The 22,176-nt window shown below is 39.2% G+C and overlaps 1 protein-coding gene across 2 annotated transcripts; it reads right to left on the bottom strand.

Annotated features, from left to right (window-relative positions):
- Positions 1-5,806: 5,806 nt before the first annotated feature.
- Positions 5,807-21,849, bottom strand: LOC115006750 (cytosolic phospholipase A2-like). Of its 2 annotated transcripts, none has more exons than XM_029429197.1 (19): positions 21,603-21,849; positions 20,108-20,219; positions 18,644-18,725; positions 18,287-18,435; positions 17,917-18,030; positions 17,379-17,416; positions 16,587-16,731; positions 15,378-15,514; positions 14,768-14,990; positions 14,377-14,491; positions 12,387-12,524; positions 12,218-12,307; positions 11,109-11,174; positions 10,368-10,498; positions 10,121-10,232; positions 9,417-9,601; positions 9,144-9,333; positions 7,929-8,086; positions 5,807-7,323 (listed from the first exon to the last, which is right to left on the bottom strand). In XM_029429197.1, the coding sequence occupies exons 2-19, from the start codon at positions 20,123-20,125 to the stop codon at positions 7,165-7,167; spliced, it is 2,250 nt and encodes a 749-aa protein (XP_029285057.1). In that variant the 5' UTR covers positions 20,126-20,219; positions 21,603-21,849; the 3' UTR covers positions 5,807-7,164. The 2 variants fall into 2 exon arrangements, with proteins under 2 accessions (XP_029285057.1, XP_029285058.1); XM_029429198.1 differs by lacking the exon at positions 21,603-21,849 and adding an exon at positions 20,332-20,420.
- Between the last annotated feature and the right edge of the window lie 327 nt (positions 21,850-22,176).

Here is a 22,176-nt window from a genome sequence, read left to right on the forward strand (position 1 = left end):
ACCATATAAAATCCTCCACTGGTGGTCGGCTGTCCGCTTTTTGAGGGGAGGTTTGTAAAAAAAAAACAATGTGGGCCTGGCCCACTTCATCCACCCAGTCTGTTACTCCACACAGTGGAGGGTCTGCTGCACAGGCCTTTCTTGTGGATGCTTTTCACACAGTTCGTATATAGAGTCTTTTTGTCGGCTCTGTGCAGCGTCAGTCCTGCCGGGTTAGTGACCTTGAGCAGGGGACCGGTCAGTTCTCCCAGCCCTGGGCTCAGGTTGATCTCCGGAAAAGGGTCTGCTGGGTCTGGAGAAGCCTTCCCGTCACTGTAGTCTCTTATGAGGCTCCTCTCCTTCCCAGAGAGCCTCTGGCTCCACAGCTCCAGAATCCTCTCGGCCACTCGAGCGGAGGTCAGACCCAGCAGAGAGCCCTCCGGCATCTCTCAGCGCCGGCCAAACTGCATCCACCAGTTGCTGCAGGCACAGGGTTTTGGACCTGCACAGCGCCACCATCAGGCCGGGTGTGATGCTGCTGCTGACGTCCAGCCTGGCTCTGTAAATTAAATGCTCCTTCAACAACCAGTGCAGAGAATCCGACTTTGGACACCTTTTATGATTAAAAAGGGCCCAAGACTTAAAAACACTCTGATAAAACGGAGGCAGCCCATTTAACTTAAAAAAATTAGAATCAGTTAAAAACCGAGCAGCATCCAGCCCCAGGTTATTTACACGTCTGAGAATGCAGCTGGTCACATCTCTCCACACCAAATCAGCCGGGCCGGTAAGATATTTTTGTAAAAACTGAAGTCCTGTCCCCCCTCCTCTCTGGATAAAAACAGCACTCCCTGTGGCACCCAGTGTAGACCATCCCAAAAGAAGTCCACCATTTCTTTCTGTAGTTTTGCTAAAATACCTGAGGGAGGGTCTACACAGGTCAGACGGTGCCACAATTGGGATGCTACAAGGTTGTTTAAAACCAAAACCCTACCTTTAAAAGACATCTGAGGGAGCAGCCACTTCCACTTGGAAAACTTTCCCTGAATCTTTTCTGTGACGTTCTCCCAGTTCTTCTGGACAATAATTTATTTTCCTAAAAACACACCAAGATATTTCAGGCCGTCAGTTCTCCAGGTGAGGCTCTGGGGAAATTTGTTAAATGTTAAAACTGAGTTAAAATGCCAGTATGCGCTTCTTAGCAACACATTTCTAATAAAAACATTACATTTTAATAACATTTTTAAAATGTTAAAATTATGTTTAAAACAATAAACCTGGCAGAGGAAATCCTATTTTCTCTGCAGTGGGACCATGTGTATTGTTTAGCATCTGCGTGCATCCTCCGCCATACATCCACCAGACCATGGGAGTGGACCAGCTGCCTCAGAACATGCTGGGACGCTCTGCGTGGTTCTGATCTAAAAAAGCAATTTCTGTACAGTTAAAATCCCCCCCCCCCCCCAAGAATAAAAAATCCTCCGAGGCACAGCTATTTAAAACATCATTAATTTTTTGTCAAAACAACTTCTTCTCAGCACCAATTGTTGGGGCATACACATTTATAAAAACAACATTAAAAAGGTCAAACCGGGCTTTTACTAAAAGCAACCTCCCCTCGATAAAATGCTCGACCTCCAGTGAGACTGGAGTAAAAGATTTGGAGAAGAGGAAGCCCACTCTTCCTCTAAGAGATGTGTTGTGGCTTAAAATTACTTCCCCTTCCCACTCCCTCCTCCAGTCTATCACGTTGATTTACATAACGTCTGCCTGTTTTCTGGCTCTATTTCTCCACTGTGTTGTCTGTGTTTCTCCAGCACTTTGTGTGTATTCGCTCAAAACAAAGGCGCTGTTTCGCGGGCTTCCGGAAGAGCCGTAAGTGAAGTTACCGTAATGAATCGATATATGCTGTAAAGCGCAGAGTCTCAGCCTTCAGAAACCATTTAAATATTTTCGATAGCGCAAACCCTGACGTAATTACGGTAATTCAAAGTTCCGCTTGGGCAACGTGTCGCCGACGACACGTTCGGTGTTAAAGGGTTAAAAGTATCCATGGCTGAGATTTTAAAAGAAAAAAGAAAAACAAATGAATTAATTAAAACACCCATCATCACTGTTTGATTGTTTTTTTACAGTAAGCACAAGTTTTTTTAATCTAAAAATCTCCTGGTCAATGAGGCCAGACTCATATGGAATCTGGCTAAGGTAATAAAAACGACTAAATCCAGAAAGTAATCCTCCACTTTTACTCCGTGTTGGTTTTTTGTTTGTTGGAGGAAAACTTTCAACATTTTAGCCGTATAATTTTTTTTTTCTGGCTGTTGTAAAACCAGGGATGTCGCTGCTGTCTGACACGCACTCCTCTTCACTAAAACTGTCTTCTGCCTGTCCCTGCTTCCTGACTGTCTATCCTCCCCGACTTTACTGTTCTTAGCATCACTGGATGCATTCTTACTCTTTTTTTTCCGTTTTGTTGCAGGTTTTTGTTTTATTGCCTCTTCCTCCATCTCAGCCTCTTCTACCTGCTCACTCCACGGAACCTGTATTTTACCTGTCTCCTCTCCTCCTACACCACCCATTTCCTCCGCCTCCTTTCCTCTTACAATACCTGTCTCCTCTGTCTCTCCTACACCACCCATTTCCTCTACTACATCACCCACTTCCTTTACCTCTTCTACTCTTAACCCACCCACCTCCTCTGCACCACCCACCTCATTTACTACTACTACATCACCCACTTCCTTTACTTCTTCTACTCTTACCCCACCCGCCTCTTCTACACCACCCACCTCCTCTACCTCTTCTCCTCCCAAACCACCTGACTCCCCCTGCACTTTTTCTCCCTTTTTTTCGTCTTGACGCGATGCGTGGAGCGGCCACCGTCCGCCCCAGCGGAGAGCCGCAACCAAAACATTTCATAACCGAAGAAGTGGCGAATATCACGTAATAATCATCTACTTTAACGTGGAAGCGGAGGTTGAGCTCTGCATCTCGATTAAGTATCATATAAACATACCTGTCAACATTGGAATTTGAAAATAACGGAATCTTTTTGGCGGACTCCGCCCATATTTAAACAGCTCTCAGCCCCCCAGCCCCTACCCATATAATGTAAATGTAAACATATAAGGGACGGGTATAGGCCTATACATTCAGGAAATACATGTTTATGTAAAATATGAATTTTATTTATTAGTTATTATCATCAATTTATTTGATGATTGATGAGTTGTGTGGCTTTTTCCCCCCGACGAGGACTTCCTTGTGATGGCAGAGTCGGGAAACATGTCCGCTACACTGCGACTGAAAATCTTTCCCTCAGCTTTGGTCACTTGGTCTGCCTCCGACACAGTTCTTGTCACAAATGAAGCCATTGACAGTGTATGTTTTTGTGCCTCTAGTGCGTGCTTGTGCTTGGACGATTGTTCATGCTGGCGAACATCGCTTATTCCGTCGTGTGCGATGATAACATCTGAATGGCACACTTTACAAAAAGTACAAGTTTGCCGGACTCTTTTTATTAAATAATGGAAGGCTAAAACCTTATGCAAGTAACTGGACAAATGAGAGGAGTCGCATTTGTCTAGTTACTTGCATAAAGTTTTAACTTGTTTGGCAGGTACAACTGCGTCTCCGTCTATCTCCCGTTCACTGTGACTCTCATCCATATGTTTTCGTCTTCTTCTGTGTTATTGTTCCTGTTTTCTTCTTCTGTGTGTTTACTGGCGTATAACGTTTTTCAGCTAATGTTAAACATAATACTGCCTACCTGCTTTACCGGAGGCCACTTTACACTTTTTTTAATTAGGCCTTTTTCTTTTTTTTGAAAGGTTAAAAATACGGGATAATTACGGGAAAATATTTAAACGTGAGGAAAATGGGATAGAAGGAAAAATACGGGATAATCCCGGGGAAAACGGCAAAAGCACCCCAACTATCCACCAAAACGCACCAAAAAGTAAAGTAAATCAAACTGTCACCAATGAACTAAGTTAAATCAAACCCATTATTAAATAAATAAACAAAAAGAAAGTATCGAAATAGCACCCGCTCAGCGTCTCACTCACACAACCAATCTCCCAGCATGCACCGAGAGAGAGAGAGAGAGAGAGAGAGAGAGAGAGAGAGAGAGAGAGAGAGAGAGAGAGAGAGAGAGAGAGAGATAGATAGATAGATAGATAGATAGATAGATAGATATATATATATATATATATATATATATAGATAGATAGATATAGATAGATAGATAGATAGATAGATAGATAGATAGATAGATAGATAGATAGATAGATATTCTGACTTTTAGTCAAGAACTATTTTCAAAATCTTACTCCTCAGTACTAGTGAACTGATCTTTATGTGTGAAATGATTATATGCAAGTCACTTGATTTGAAAGGTTTCACAAGTGCGTCAGAGTTATAATAATGTCAACATGCTCTAAACAGGTATTGTAACTTTGAGACAGGATGATCAGGAATGAGTGAGAGAACATGTTTTTCTTCCAATGAAACAAGCTTTGTTTTCAGGTATTCATTTGTGGATGTTAACATCACTGAGGGTCTGATCATGTTAGTCAGACAGCCAGGAATACAAACAATGGATTCCACATCCAGTTACAGTCCAACCCAAAGCTTACAGTTTCATGTGGGTAAAAGATCTGTCTAACAAACTATCTATCTATACAGACTAGTCCTGCCACACAATATTTTTTTTTATATAAAAGCATAAGGATACAGCACATGCTAGAACTGCGACCCTGCACTTTTTTTCTTATCTGCTATGTTATTTCAGGAGGGGTCTAACAGAAGTAGGAAGGATATCATTATTTTCACAGAAAACATTATACACAAGATAAATTCTCTCTTTTATTATCGTCCTTTTTTACGGAGCACATAAACATTATGTATGTCGTGCTTTGCCAGTTATAACAGTTAATGACACAGGATCACAGGAGTATTTATGTACACGTCTCGATTCCCTAGAACCGACCGTTTAGCATTTTAAACATTTGTAAACATTGTCAAAAGATCATAAAAATGTAATATAATTTCTACAGCTTCTGAATGCTTTCTAAATTAACTAAACTTATGCTACAAATAAAAATATAAGTGTAACATGATAGCTCACACAGTCTGAATGCTTGTTTTGTTGCTTTGAGTATAAGACTATTTCAACATTTTGGGAATGTGCTTATTTTCTTTTGTTTGTGAATTAACATAGACAGACAGATGTGCACCACTCTCATATCTGTTTTTCTTTTTACATATAAGGTTAGCTTAGCTTTTAAGGCTGAAAACAAAAAAGGCAACAAAAGATTAAGTGATCACACCTGAGGCCTCCTGCCTAGGAATCGCCCCCTTCAGGTGCAATCACTCTACCTTAATAAGAGGCTATAAAATATATATATATATATAAATATATATAAAAGAAAAAAAAAAAAAAATATATATATATATATATATATATATATATATATATATATATATATATAAATATATATATATATATATATTTTATATATATATATATATATATATATATATAAAAAGAAATATATATAAATATATATATATATATATATATATATACATAAATAAATATATTCCCCCCGACCCCAGCCATGTTGTGTGTATCCGTGTCCTAGCTTAAACAACACAAACAAAGAGACAACGAAACCTACAAATAATATAAAACAGCTCTGCATTCTGAACTTAGACTCCTTACTCTCAACCATACGCCATCCTACCCCCCAGCCCAGACGTCATCATGACTTTGGATTTATTTATGTAACCTAATCTTTAAATGAAACCTAAGTCAATGCTGTTGACTGCAGAAACATAAACAAACAAAAACCGACACAAATTATCTGCAAAATACAAAGGTTTGTGGGTCATGAATCCCTGCAGCAAGACTGCAGAACACTTCCTTTTTGTTTTCTCAGTTTCTTCCAAACCAGCGGGGTTGAAATATGAGCATTTAGTATTTGAAGGTGCTTCAGACTAAAATTCCACTGCTCTGTATGCAGCCTTTGGGCCCATGCAGGTAGAAGTGTAGTGTGTCAGATTCCAGGCCTCCTCTGCTGCAGGTGTAGGTGTAGTGTGTTAAATTCCACTGAGTGCCGCCAAGAGCCATCATTTCCAGCTGCGAGCGAGTCTCGTGATCACACTCACCACCTCCCCCGAGCCTGACTTAAGCTCCCCTTCATTGTAAGGGGGCGTTCAGGGAGTCCTGCAGCGAGTTGAGTTTATTGGAGGAAATGGCCCAGAGAAAAAAAAATGCCTGAAACAACATTATCATGAAAATAAACACACCTAGAGATAGAGAGAAAGAGTAGAAGCGGGGCCGTTTCTATGGCTTCAAGTTTTGTTTTTACAAAATGGTGGCTTTAATATGAGGCACTCCCTACAATGGAGCAGGGAGTGCTTCTTTCCCTGTAGGTGGGTAAGCATCATTGAGATGTTTGAGGTATCCAGAGGGGTTGCACGTTGCGTGTTTAGGAGTTGCCATCAAACAAAACCAATGGTTACAAACTCCTCTTCAATGTTTTCAAACAGGATTACACAAGCCATCGCGGTGAGAGGAAAAACACATGGTGATTTGCATGTTCTGCAGTCAATATGGAAAGAAGTTGACAAACAGTTACTGGTACAGGTGAGGCTTCTTACAGTGCATTCACACAGCTCCAAACACAATTTAGACATGGCTGGCTGCATAAACAGTCATAGGAAATATGCAAATGCTTTCGTCAGCATGATCTGAAGCCAAGAGGTGTCCACGTGAATTGGAATAGAAAATGCACTTTATGCATTTAAGTGAAGTGAATGAACACTTGGATCTGAGGTGGATATTTTTTTCCCACATGAAGAACTAAGAGATATCATAGTTTCTCAGTAAATATAAAAACAAAAGGAAGGACCCACAAACAATGTCCTGTTGTTTGTGATGGAGCCAGATGCTGTAACAATCTAGTGACACTGCAGTGTTTAGTAAATGTTGATTTTCAACATCCAGTCTTTTTCACAAACGGGGTTTTACCAGTAAAAGTTAGGGTTCTTTGTGCAAAAAGTATGATTCAAATTATGCAGAAAAGAGTTCAACATTTTAGCATTTTCCAAAAAGAAAATGCTTTACTTTAAGACAGAATCTACAAAAGAAATCTGCTTTATCCAAAGTCTTAGATCGGGCTACTGGTTAGTACTTCTAAAGAGGTTCCAGGGTTTTCCATGAGGATCTCTTTTGAGAAACTTCTTTTTCGGGATTTCACTGAGAGAGAAGGGAAGAGAGTTGCACAAGGGATTCTCCTTCCGGGACACGATGCAGTCCTTGATGGCTTCTTTGATCACCTACAGGGGACAAATACATGGATTTTAAAAAGGCCATATTGTATTAATCAATAATGTATCCTCAATGAGAAAAAAGTAGTAGTAGTAGCGAACCGACCAACATCCCTAGAGCCACTAGCATGGCTTAATATGTTGATTTACACTGCTTTAAATATACAAAGATGCATCCAATGAATGCCGCATTAATCTCTAGTGACAGTATAAATCTGTCTTAATGGGCTGACCTTCTAGTGAAATGAAAAAATACATTGCATCACGTTTGAATCCTTACTAAGTAAGTCAGACACAGTGAGTGAAAGTCATTCTGAGTGCTCACAGTAACACACCTACTGTGAACTAGACTAAACTTGTACTATCCGGTCTCTTTTTGGGATCAGGCATTTTTGATGTTGCATAACAAACAGATATGTGTGTGGTGACAATGCAAAAATGTGACACTTCCCCACTGAATGAAGGTGGATTAACAAAGGATTCATGAAAATCTCTGTTTATCCTTTTGATGAGTCTCATAAACTGTAAGCATCATTATTGTTTCCTTTATCTACGCCAACTTTGTATCCCTCCATGTAAACATCCCGTAGTAAAACCATAACAACAAAACTGACCTCCAGGTTGTTGAGAGTGTTGAACTCCATGAGGTCATGGAGTCGGGTGAAGGCCTCGTTGGAGTACTGGAAGTTAAAGGTGGAGAATGGTGACTCAGGGTCGTCAAAGATGTCAAAATCAGCCAACTCCTTCTCCATCTCAGTCTCTCTGGGAACACCTGTAAGGAAATAAAGAGTCAGCAAGTAAGGTAATAAATCCACAAAAACGATGATTTGATTTGATGAGTTTTGAAGTTCATTCTTGATTTGGAAACAACAATTTGATTTGATTGATTGATGAGACCAAGAACGAACTTAGAAACTCAACTTTGAAGCTAGCTGAACACTAGACTAATACTAGACATGAGGGGAGCTTTTTTTGTCAACTATATAATATACTGTGAGAAAACAATCTTAAAATATATTTACTTCTGTAGGGTTTTCTCAGTATTATTTTGTACATTTATTAATGAAAGAATGAACGTTCCCACTCAATATCCCAAAAAGTTTCTCTATTCACACCCGATTCATCATGTAATTTTTATTGCTACAGTTATTAAAGACCACATGCAGGAAAATGGTTTGGGAAATGAATGCATACAATAGTAAACGACTCCATAATGGCCAGTATAACTTCCAGGAAACACGAAGTCCATTTATGGTATATTTCCCTCAGATGTGTTTTGGGTTTGTGTGCAAAAAGCTTATGTACCGTCCATTAACAGAATGCGGAAGCATTTGGGCTGATGATGACCTACCAAATGTAAAGAGGCAGTCTTTGTATGGCTCATGATACATGGTATGTTTACACAAAGAGCTCTCCCACTGGAACGAGAGATTCCCTACCGGCAACTGGCTCCTTTAGGAACCATAACTCACTGAGCAGCTCCTAAAACACTGAGCATACCGTGGGCCACATCTGTGCGTCTGCAAACACACACTCACACTCAATAACTGCAGGTAGGCTTATAGACAGACACACCATTTCCACCACAAAACCACACCGACCTTGAACAGAGACTTTTTTTTGGTTAGAGTCACTCAGTTGAGGGGTCCAACTTTTGGCTGAACATAAAAAAACGTTCTGCTGCGCACTGAATAAGGTTGAAAAAATAATTCCAGTAAGAGATGCCTCATGTGCCATGACGGTAAATCAGCCTTATAATAATAATACAGCCGTGGCATATTTTCCTCCTCACACATGCTGTGGAAACCTCCACATATGCACATACTTACCAGGTGCTTTGAATGTCCTGAAGTTGATGTTGACCAGGACAAAGTGGATGACAGTCGGGCAGTTCTTTTCGCCTTTTTTTGGTTTGAAGACGTAGCATTCCTTCAGACCCTCCCGGTCAAACACTTTTGGGTCGATCTTGGGGAATGGAAGCTTGTTCATTCGAGCCCACTTTTCTGCCAATAGGAGCTCCTGTGGCATACAATGAACATATTCATCATTCCCTGTTTGCACATTTTTAGAAATTCACAACTGTAAAACAAATAGTCTCTGACCTTGAAGGGGGGGCTGGAGTCGCTGGGTCGTGCAGAGAAGTCAAAGGAGATGATGAGGTTGACTTCGCGCTGCGGCCGCAGAATGAGAGGGTAGGGGAGGTTGTAGGTGAGGCCGCTGTCCACTATATGGATCTTCTTGCTCTTTACATCCAGAGGCTCGTAAATACGATCAAACTCATCTGGGTCTGAGAAAATCACATTAAATCAAACAAAAGATGCAGGCACATGACTGGGACATTTTCTTCTGTGTGCAGCCAAATTTTATTTTGAATAACTGAGCCAATGACTCAACGTAATGTTCAATGGAAGTAGGCTGGGTATCATTTGAAAATGTCAAACCACACATGTGCCTTACTTAAATGTTTTAGAAAAAGCTGCACTTTATTTTTATATTGACAATGTGTTAGAATGGCTGCATGTAATGTGAAAGAAGTTGCTAGTAGGGATGAACTCACAGAGAATGATCACCCAACTCTTTAGTAGTATACTAGTTCCCCATAGCTCGACGGAGTGTTTACATGTCTTTCAGTTCATTTCAATATATTTCAATATGATTCCTACCGTAGCTGGATACAGTTCCTAAACATTGCCAGACAGGATTATCAATAAACTGGAGAATCAAAACCTCAATATGTTAAATGTCCTGTTTTTCATTTCCTTGATAAATGTAGTCTAAAAGCATTAATTGTGACCACCCTTCTCACCTGTGACAGCGTCTACCTCCTCCTCAGGTGGGAGGGCTTGGCACGTGACCTCAGTGTCTGGAGAGATCGGGATGCTGGTGTTCAGGTTCAGGCCCAGCATGAAATTATGCACCTGGCAACAGGGTGAGATGGGTTATGAAGGGAAACAGGTTGTTGAGAATTTGAATACAGGAAAAGGAAACAAGAATGCAGTGTTTTTCTATGAAGTGTTTCTATGGTTTCATGGTGAATGAACATATTCAGTTACCTTCCCGGCCCGGCCCTCTCTTGTGTTGAATAAGGATGAGTCACTGAATAGTGACGTGAACATTCGTTGAGCCCAGCTAGCTTGAGCGGTGCGATGGTACTCGTCTTCTGCCTCCTGGTTCTCTGTCCCACCTGAACAACAAAACGACAATGTTTATATTTAGTGTTGCAAATTAAGTAATTTTACGAGCAAGTTTTCAGGTGCTTATTTAAAAAAATTAAGAATCACCCATCTTACTGCACCCCTTCTCTTTCTTTCACTTGTCCTCTTTCCTTCTATCTATAGTTTCACTCACAGCTTAAGATCACACTTGCGAAGAAAAAGCATTAACTTCCTAAATTCTGGCTTGTACATTATTATAAATAAGATCATGAAGAGCAAAAACTGTTGGCCAACATGTGAACATTATAACATACAATTCGGAGTCTACAAACCCAAGAGTTACAAGTGAAAGCTCGATGTATCAGCACTTTTTCGTGTCCTAAAATAAACCACAGTAGCTGTTCTGATGCAGCTGCGTGACACTAACAGATGCATATGATAACATTACCACCAAAATGTAAAAAAAGGTGTTAAGGCGTCGACTTTCCACGCAACCGAACAATGTGTCAAAATGTTTACTCACACTATTCAAAATCTCACATCTCGATTGTGCCATAACAAATGTAATCATACTGCACAATAAGGTGTCTGTTTGTAAGCTCCTCGTATGAATCATGCATAACTTATAACTTATCTCACCTTTACGTGGCTCGTCATCATTGTCCAGACTGTCTTCTCCGACGATGTGCTGTGGTTTGATCTGCTCTGTAATACACAAGCTTCACTCATCAGGTTACAACTTCAAAATAAGCTTTTCAATCTAAGTCATACCACATATTAACATTGCACCTGAAGGAATTGTTCAGCTGTGGGACATTATCAAATTCACTGTCTATTGTTTATCTCTACCAAAATAAGTCTTCAGTGAAATGCTGTACACCTGATAAAGGAGGGCATTCTTTAACTGGGTGGAGATGTTCTTAGCACTTTTGTACAACCAATGCAGCGTGTGTTTGAATGTTTAAAGGTCACCCCAAACAAACATCAGATGAGCTGTCAGAACATTCAAAGGAAAGCTAATACACTGTTGTCCTAACATCACAGAAACACATACACATACTTCACATTTTTAAATCAGATGAGCTCCTTTTAGTTTGGCTATTTTTAAAGGTGTGAGGATACAGGTGTCGAACTTTGTGAAAATAATACTTATAATACTCATACTTCAAATCAGGTGAGCTCATTTTAAAATGTATTGTCACGTATACTGCAAGGATGGATCCATTTTAATTCGATTAACATTTTTTTATTGGCAAGTGCATAAGTAAACACAATATGTTTTTGATTAATATAAATATAAATATATTTACAAACCAAAAATAGTCTTTGATTTATAAACTGTAGTACACTTAATAAATAATACTGCATCATTGTGAATCAATATTTTTTATTCTTAAATTGTTGGTACATTTTTTTATTTAATAAAAAAAGAAATACATGCGTAAAGTAGACAAAACAATATTATGAAAGGGTCCATTTAGTGGCTGTTTTGGAGCTTTTGATTGTATCTCATTGCTCTGAAAAATGGAAACTTGAACATCTACAGTTCCATAACAAATGAACCATCTCCATCTGCTGATGAAGATCTTATGATATGATTATTAAGATTCCTGTGACATTCCAGTCAATCAAACAAATGCATTCAATTAAGTGATTTACACTTACCTGCAAATAAGCATTATTTAGAGCTTACCAATCAGAACAGTGACAAAAACAAACAAACGTGGAAAGAGAAACAGAGAAATTACCTAACTCCTCCTCCATGGTGCTGCCTCCAGCTGTGTCTTTGACTCCCAGCACTCTGTTGAACAGAATGGAGAAGGCGCTGCCCCACACACCTGACAGTGAAAACATACAGTTAGTAAGTTTACTAATGTAAACGGCTCTGACAGAGTCGGATGAAAACATCTTTCTCACCCATCAGAAAATGAATCGGGTTCTCATCGTATTTCTTTACTGCGGTTCCCATGAAGAACTTGCTTCCAAACAAGTCAGGGGTCATGAAGGTGCCATACTTTGCCATCCCAATTTCATACGGGCTGAACTCCACCCAGTCTGCAGGTTGAAACTTCAGTGTTAATGTAACGGAATGATCACCATATACCTCTGCTCAATATGCATTTGTACACTAGAATTACAATGCATGTACAATCAGTAAACCACAGACATTTTAAAATGTTATGCTCACACTGCTCATTGCTCTGAATATTTAAGGAAAAAAAAAATATATAAAATATAGGCTGCCGGTAGCTTTTGAGGAAATGGCCACTTTCAATTAAATCCCTCTTCCCCAAAAAATGCATTCCACATCGAAATTAGAAAAACAATATTTGAATTGAATTAGTGAAAACTAATTTGTATTCATAGTTAAATAGAAGTGTCTTCAGTTTCCAGTGTCAACAAGTCAATATACAGTAAGCTAAGATCTGTGTTGTCTGCACACTGTACCTGAAAACAGGATTCATACACAATACATACACAGAGAGGGAAAGAAGTGGAACCACAGAGGTCAATAAGGTCACAACAGGGTTATTCAAGCCCTGGCTACATTTCTCTCTATATCAACTAGTCATTAGGCCGCATTTGCAGCAGCTTTTAAAGCGGCTGTCACATACACAAACTTTCAGGCATGAAAGCACAAATAGTTGCGCAAATGCACATAAATGATACAACAGAAATACTTCCAACTCTCTAACCTTTAAGACAACCATTGCCTATTAAATGTGAAATGTCTGTTTTTTTATGTTAAGATGTCTTTTGATGTTATGGTATTTTCCTTTGCGCTGGGTCATAAAGAAACCAGGGATTTTAGGTAAGAGGAGTGTCAAGAAAATGCTGAGTAGTCTTGACTACTTTAGTCACATTTCTATTGACTTAGCATTTTTGAAGTTGAGTTTTTTTAAAGTTAAGTATGGTCTCACCCCGATCAGTGCCACTGCACTACAATGGCACTTCATCAGCCAGAGGTAGTTTGCCAGTTCGCTATTGTCATCACAATTGTGTGGCAGGCATGTTTATGTCTCCTACACCCGAAGTGACAAATTGTCATTTGAGATCTTTAGATTATTTTTATCACCGTTTTCTTTGGCTTCATGAGCTTTTGTATGTGTGTTTGAAACAGAAACAGTTTAAAACGTATAGTTTGGTCCTTCTTCGAACATTAAATTAATTAACTTTCATACTGTAACAGCAACATTAACAATTACTGATCTGGATGATGGACATTTCCTTAAGTTAGAAACTAGTGTGTAATGTCATCCAATAAATAATGATTTGAAGATTTAAATGGAATTGCAGCTATAATGATGATTTTTCATTTTACTCCTCGTCATTGTTTACAGAAGAACTCCAGAAAGTGTCTCCAAAGGACGTCACCCGCTTCATTCTTAAGGTTTTTTCTTTTTTTAAAGCTGCCATGTTGTCAAAGTGAAATGTGCCTTATGTTTTAAGATGTTTTCATGTTGTTATTTATGTAAAGCAACAAACTGTAGCACTGTGCCCTATCACTAGAGTCTAATACTATGGTTTTTGGTTTTGGAGCCAGTAGATAGTGTATATTCACTGATCTGTCCGATCACTGGACAATTTAGCTTATGTTGTTTCGCTTAGTTTACACTTGCTGTTTAGGCTGCATCAACAATAGGGAAACTTTAACATGAGACTTGTGCACACAGCTCAGTTCCTCGATATAGCACAGTTGCTATCTGGCAGACATCATTAGCTGACAGCCCACAACATCATGACACTTCCTCTCTGTGGCTACAATGGAGCATTATAAGGAAATAAGTGTCGCTTGGTTGGCCATCTCTCAAGTTACTTATTACATATGCAAAATAGTTCTGTAGGGGGCATGCAACATACAATTTAACATAAAGGCACATGCAGATATTTACAAAAAGACATTTACCTGCAAACATGAGCTCAGAAACATTGGGCTTGACATGCAGACATGTGAAGAGAGGAAGAGGACTCTGGGCCTGGTCTATTTTCTCCTGGATGCTACTTAGTTTGATGTCCATCCTCTGGTAGGAGAGAACACATTTTTTTTAGTCATTTATATTCACACTCGGCAGATAGGAGTTGTCTTTGTCATGGTTTTTTTATAAGTAAAAAAGAAGAAGTCAAAATGGAGGGGAATAAACAGCACAAAATGAAAGTAAAAATGGGATGTCAGTTCAAAAGATTAGAGAGGAAATGAAACATGAACTGAAGGGAAGAGGAGGATTGACTTACTGCTAAGAAATAAAGACACAGAAATCAGGAATTCCATCAACAAACAGCTGCCAGGCGGCTCTTACCGCAGGAATAAGCGTCTCTCCTATGAGCATACCGAAGATATCGGTGAAAGTAACAGGCTGCCCAAAGGCCTTTTTGGCCCAGAGTGCCTGGATGTAGTTGGTCATGTGTTGGGGCAGCAACAGCTTCAGTGGGTTACTGCTAACTCTCTTCATCAGCTCCAGGTTGATGTCCTTTGGGCCCTTATTTGGAAACTCTGGGTGAGAGTATAGAGTAGACATGTACCTACAGAGATAAAGAGCAAACAAGTTAGAAAGAGGCATTGAAATCTCAATGCAATGTAAAATGTTAACAATAAAATCCCTCTGCTCTTATCAAGGTTTTTAGGAGATACTGCACTTGTAATGAAGTTAAATCCAATAAGTGAGGATGGAGACTGAAACAAGCCAGAGGTGCTCGCTTGATGACAGCTTCGTACCAGCAGAGGAAGGCAGGAGAGTTTGCCAGAGAAGGGAGGAGGCCACACCAAAGTCGAGTCGGAAAGAAAGACAGAAAGCACAAAAGAGACAAAGCCGTAATAACAAAGAGAGATAAAGAAAGAAAGTGTTTTTAGAAATAAAAGGGGTCAGCGAAAGAGAAGAGGGGATAAGATGAGGAGAAATAAAAACTGACCAAGTGGATCCAGAAAGGCCGGCGACATATGTGGCACAATCTAAGACCCCAGACTCAAACAGGGCTTTCATCACACCTGAGAAGCTGACCATAGCACGGAAACCGCCTCCTGAGCCAGCTATGGCTATCACCGGCACCTGCAACAAGGAGACATTCATAATGTGAGGAAGAAGAAGACAAAGGCACGCTTAATCACATAATTACATACTACACTGTTTATAGTATGAGTCTCACATTCATTCTTATTCTTTCAGGTTGAGTAACTTCCCTCCTGTGCCCTCTATACAGTGAGGGTGTTAGTTGCGCCATACTTTCGCAACATTTTTTCACTTATGCCTTCAGAAGTTCGACAGTTTCATAATTCTCATTTTATAACATCGCTTCCTTTTTGCAGTCTGTGTTTATCTCGTGGTCAGTTCTGAATATTCTGGCAGACATATTTCTAGGAGAGTCCTACTGGGTAGGAAGTTGAGTGATGGTGTAGCGTAGTGTAAGCCAGTAGCTGGTTATCTCATTCCTCTGGATCTTCCGGCACATGTTGAGGACATGAGCAGGCCTGGCTGGAGATTACAGCCAGCCCCAATCCAAAGGGGGCGTAAAATATGTACGAGTATGAGTAGGTACTTGTCATCTAGGCACTGACCTAATCATTTCCTACAAGAAAACTCTGCACAGCAGGGAGTGAGGAGTGATGATATTAACTTTCCTCGCTTGTGGATGGAATGTAGATTCAGAGCCTTCAGGTGGATGCTGGGTGGAGGTGAGGCTTTTGAAATGCTCTATTAATAGCAGCAGTAGCAGCAAATCACTATCAAAGCTTTCAGGTAAGTACTTTTGAATCTAAGATTTTACGAGGTGCAAAGACAGTCAGGTCAGACAAAAACATAAGGAAAACACATTTCTGATTGTAGATGATCTTCAAGTATCAGTAAGTCTAAATGCTTGCTGAAACTTAACAGAATGATTTAATTATGAACTGATTGCCTTTATGTCATCACACAGGCAGCAGCCTCTTATTTTTCATGACACATGTAAAACATTTCGACACTCGAGCATTACATGTAGTGAGAGTGCAAACGAATGGTGAAATTGAGTGCTTGAATAAAATAAGCTGTCAACTCACAGATTTACAAAAATGACTGTTTTCAAGCACCAACAGTTGCCATTTTAAGTTTATGTAAAAACTTGACTTTGTTGCTTTGTTCCCACCTCCTCTGGAGAGCTGGGGAGGAAACGAGGCTTCTCCATGTCGAGCAGCTTCTTGATGCCCAGCATTACTCTCTCTCTGCGGGTCTGTCGGAACTGCTTCTCTTTGTCACACAGGGCATGGCTGAACCGCAGGTCCAGTTTGGTACTGCAGCAACAATTAACAGAACGAAGGTTTAATAAAATGTAATAGTGGGAAGACCAAACTCATGTTTTAAATGTTCTTCTGAGGAGGCACACAGAGAGTATGATCTCTCTGTGTAAGTACACGTCTGATGATGTTGAAAGTAATCTTTAGCTCAGATAAGATCTGCCTCTGGGTGAAACACACATCCACAGACATGCAGTCATTACGTCTCACCTTCTCATAATTACAAACCCTTCAAACATTTATAGCGTTTCCAAATCCTCCCACAAAACCCCTGTAGTGATGCAACAGGAACTATGCATTTTATCACTAGTCCTGTTATTATTATTGAGTCATGCTGCTTTTCTAGTTCTAATTTTAGTAATGTATTCTTGAACCTGTGACGGATTTCTACACAATCCTGCACCCATAAATAATAATAATAATAATAATAATAATAATAATAATAACAATCATAATAATCATAATAATCATAATAATCATAATCATAATCATAATCATAATCATAATCATAATCATAATAATATTAGTATTGCCATTTCACACAGGCCTTTGGATTGATCATAGAGGGAACTGTGCCAAACAAGTATTGCTGTGAAACTAAATAAAAATATAATAAATACACAATTTTTGGGGGGAATACATACCAGATCTCCAGCGACATCTCTAGGTATACTTTGGTTGCCTGTCAAACAGCAAAGCAATAAGATATGTGGTTATTGTTCAGTAAAGGAGCATCTGATTGTGGTTGGTAATTCTGTCAACAAGCAAAAACAAAGTGAAAGATCTATGATGTGTAAAAGAAAATAAGAAGGAAATAGACGGGAATGGTTTAGTAAAACAATAGCAAATTTGTTTTGTATCATTTGCAGTATCATTGCATTATTTATGTAGAAATGTGAATTCATCGGTTTACACTTTTTTAAAAGTGTATCATTAATCAATCTGTTATAATTAACCTCCGTTTTTCTGTTGACACACTGTAGTCTCCGTACACATTCAGTTACTTCAGTCGGCATTATGCAATATTATATCGTATAATATTACATTTCCCTGTAATCCATCTTCACATATTTAATTTCTTCAGAAAACATAGGCTACTAAATAAAATTGAAAGGAAGCTCCTGTAGGAAAAGATGAGATTATAATGATGAAACTGAAGTCTGCTGTGATTGAATGTCTTACTTTGCCAATGAGGAACGCCTCCATCTTTGTCTGGTCTACTCTGAGCTTGGTGATCTCATAGGTTGCAGTCCCAAGTGTCTCATCCATCACATAATTGGCATCCATTAATGTTATCTGATTGGAATAAACATCATTAGTCAAATGGTTAAATACATTTCAGGAGCTGCATATTAGTTATTCTGGCATGTGTTTAAGTGCAGTTCAGTTTTGTCAAGAATTAAACAATGATCAATGTAGACCTTCAGACAATGATTCATTTACTTAAATATATATATGATGATATGATATTTAGCTTTACTCTCTACTACATCACTGCTTGACATCCTGAACTGGTACAGACTGTGCTAGAAAATAATATGCAGGTGTTAACCTCCAGGATGTTCTGCTGGTTTGGGTCTAATATGAAGTGAAAGGTCTCGTTCCATTTTGGGTTGATGTTGTTGTCTATATGCTTGGTCCTCTTTCTGCTCTCTGGGGCCGTTGGGATGAACAGCTCCACATATGGATCCGGGGTGTCCACTGCACACGCACACACACACAATCAGCAGTGTTACTGTTTGTGAAAATAATCCTCTTTATCTAAAATACCTTTCTGTAAATTCCAGTGAAAATAACAAACACATACATGTAGCTAATATGTGCATGCAGCATGTTCTAAATAACTGGCCGCAAAAATATGTTTGAATGTAAGAACATGAATAAGTGGGAAAAACGTATCGAGACTCACACAGGTCACCCAGTGCTCCCTTGGTGACGCTCTCTGCTCGAACCACCGTCACTGTGAATTTGTGAGAAAACTGCTGCTCCACCTGCAATACAACGTTCATTCAGTACAGTTCATTGTCTTGTCGGAAAATCACTCCAACCATAATGACAAACATACGTGCATAATCCATACTGCGAAAGCAGAAATAGTAAGTTATGAAATATGATTTTGACAGATTCTCTGCAGATTCATGTGTCAATCAGTGAGAACTTCTGGGGTTTCGGCAGTTTGACACTGGTTGTCACATGTGAAACTCTAATTCAGGGTTCACTTTCCAGCTGTGTTCACACTGATCAAAAATGACTTTCTCCTTGCAATAGGACAGCAACATGTTAATTTTTTAAACAGATGGCAACACTGGTACTTAAATGTAGTTACAGTGGAAGAAGAAAACAATAGGGAACAAGGAAATAAACAATTGGACAACATTTTATAATAGCAGTTATTGTCAGATGAAAACAAGATTTCCTGTTCGTGAAACCTTAACTGTGAACTGTCATGAGGAAACGGCAAAAGTCAATCAAAGAACATAAACAAATAAATCCATAAACGATTTCTAACCCAACACTACTTTACTATAACTCCAGGATTGTCAATTTGGGAGATTTCCCAAAAGCTTCCTTTTTATCTCACTGTAGCCCCGCAGTTTTGGTAAACGGTAACTGTGACATACATTAGTTACAGAATATGAGTGTCATGAACACCATTTTCCCCAAACTGCAGGTATGTTCCTTATTACTGTACCCTGTATGTAACTAGCCTTTACAAAAATACTTTCCTCGCCCAATTGTTATTCCCTTGCTCCCCATAGTCTTGTTTTCTACCAATGTACCTACATGTAAGTACCTGTAGCAACCAAAGTAAGAACGTTATTGGTGCCTGATTCATACAATGAAATGACACTGTAAATCTCAGGCTGTATTATAAACTCTTACCAAACATTTAGTGAAAAGGCCAGCTCAAAGTTTGTGCTTAGGCCACCGCTCTTTATTGTTGAAGAATATGAGATACTAAGTTAAAATACAGGCATCTTTGGAGGTCATTCTTCTCTAAACAGTGTTTCCTTTGTCCTTCTTAGATATCCATTACTGAACCCACATGTTGGATTAAGAACAATTGTTTTGCATTTCTTTGTGCTGTTGTTTTTTGCGTCAGCCTTGTAGGCATCTAGAACTATCAGTCTTTTCTCAACAAATCTTAAAACCTGTAAATACTCTACATGGATTATGTCATGCTAATCTTTGCTGCGTCACTGTTTAGTTTTTGCTTTGGAGCAATATGGTGAAATTCATTCTACTGTATAATTACAAAATCCAAAAAGCCAATGACCGCTATGCAATAATTTGCACCCTGATTAAAACAACTGGAATCTCTTCATTTCTGTTATTTCTGTTACTTGGCAAATTTTTGCATGTCAATACTCACAATTATATTGGAAGCCATTATGTCAGGTGAGTAATCCTCGGGAAATCCTTCGTCAAGATATGAAGTTTAACTCAAGAGAATATCTCAGTCAAGAAACTGAAGCATTTGGAACCTGGAAATTTCAGGAGTACAGCTTTAACAGACCGACAGAATATTGTTCTCCCATCACACCACCACCACACCATAATCAAGCATATTACTGTATCTTTTTATAAGGACGATACCTTCTTCTCACAGCCAAAGCTGATCAGTGAAGAGTTCTGCATCTTGACAGAGGCAAGGGGAAGTGTGTGTGAGTGTCTGATATATAGACACTCACGGGTGCATCCGAGGAGGTAGTCAGAGGATTATTTTAGCAACATGAAGGCTTTCTCTGTACGGTGGTTGAATACACATATGTTGATAAGAGATTTGCATACAGGGTTAGTGTGTGTATGTATGAGAGAGAGAGCGAGAGAGAGAGAGAGAGAGAGAGAGAGAGAGAGAGAGAGAGTATATGTGTGTGCTGGTGATAGCATATCAAGGTCAGCGAGCCTTTTCTCAGCTGTTCACCAAAGCGTATCATTACTGAGGGGACTGAGAGCACGTAGGGAGTCTGTGTGTTCACAGTATTGGTCACGTAGTTTGCATCAGTGGTCCAACTTTTGCAAGTGCCAGTTCACTCTGCCCTTGTTCTGCAGCGTACAATGAGTGCATGCAGGCTGCTGAGTCCTGTGTGTGCCAAATAACCCAGTGGCTTCACAGCACTACATTTTCATATGGGGACGTTAAAAGTGAAAGAGACACACAGCAACCAGCCATGATGCAAAACAGTTGCAGTAAATTATAGGTGTTATAGGCATACAGTAAATCTCCTATTGTATAAGTGTAAACCTACTTGAGACATGCAAGGCAAAGGTTGAAAGTAAAAAAATAATAATTCAAACCCACACTGCATGAATCACTGTGCATTTCCAAAAATAAATAGTACAGAGAAAAGTCATTAAAATGTATTCATTTACAGAATTATAGGCTTCATACAAAACTTGTTATATGAACAGGTTTGACCAGATTCTTATTAGCTAGGCAGAATAAGGTCAGATCTGACAAGGAGAGCTTGCAGTATGCAATGATAATAATAGAATTGCCTCAGATAATTTAAGACAATAGATATGATAGTGTAAGCTATCAATCTGCAATGATGTAAACAGGAAACATAAGAAATAAAATAAAGATTTATGAATATAAAGACTTGAATGTTGGCAACTATGTGCAACTGTTCACCGTGATCTGCCATAGTGTGCGAGTAAAACAGGCTATTGCCAATTATATTTATAAACCATTATTGCTTTGTAAGTGTTGGCAATAGGACGTTTTCAGTTTCCTTATCCTCTGAGTTGCGTAAAGTGAACTGCTCACGAAGACGCTGGTTAAACCACCACTAACTCCGAGTCTCCTCTTCAAACCTCTGTCCTAAACCATTACACTGTAAAATAATGGAAATTACAAAACGTACCTTAACCGGAGAGCAAATCCTGAAAAATGTGTCGAGATATCGTTCCACCACTGAAGGAGGAGGTGCTTCCAGTCAGTCAGTGAGGACGTTTACGGACTATAAATTGGGAAACATTCTAGCAAACACTAATTACACGTAGACTACCGAAAATAATTATCTTTTTCAAATGTTAGTTTTAAACGTGACTTAAGTTATGGAAAACAACGAACGAGAGTCAGATTCTGACTCAGCTGGAAAAGTTGCAGCTGACGACTGCTCACCAAAAGCGAACGTGCGCAACGATGTCCACATGAGGGCGCGTAGAGACTTATTGGGTGACAAAATAAACATTTGTTTCCTGACTTGCTTAGAGCGTGACAAATATGCTAAATTTTAGCATAGTAGTACAATTATCCTTTTTGGGTCAGTCTGCTGGTCATTTCCAACTCATTTCCTAAATATTTCCAACTCATTTCCTAAATTTCCGTTAGGATTAATAAAGTATCTATCTATCTATCTATCTATCTATCTATCTATCTATCTATCTATCTATCTATCTATCTATCTATCTATCTATCTATCTATCTATATATAT

This window comes from Cottoperca gobio, chromosome 4 (genome assembly GCF_900634415.1).
Source record: "Cottoperca gobio chromosome 4, fCotGob3.1, whole genome shotgun sequence".
Taxonomy (NCBI): Eukaryota; Metazoa; Chordata; class Actinopteri; order Perciformes; family Bovichtidae; genus Cottoperca; species Cottoperca gobio.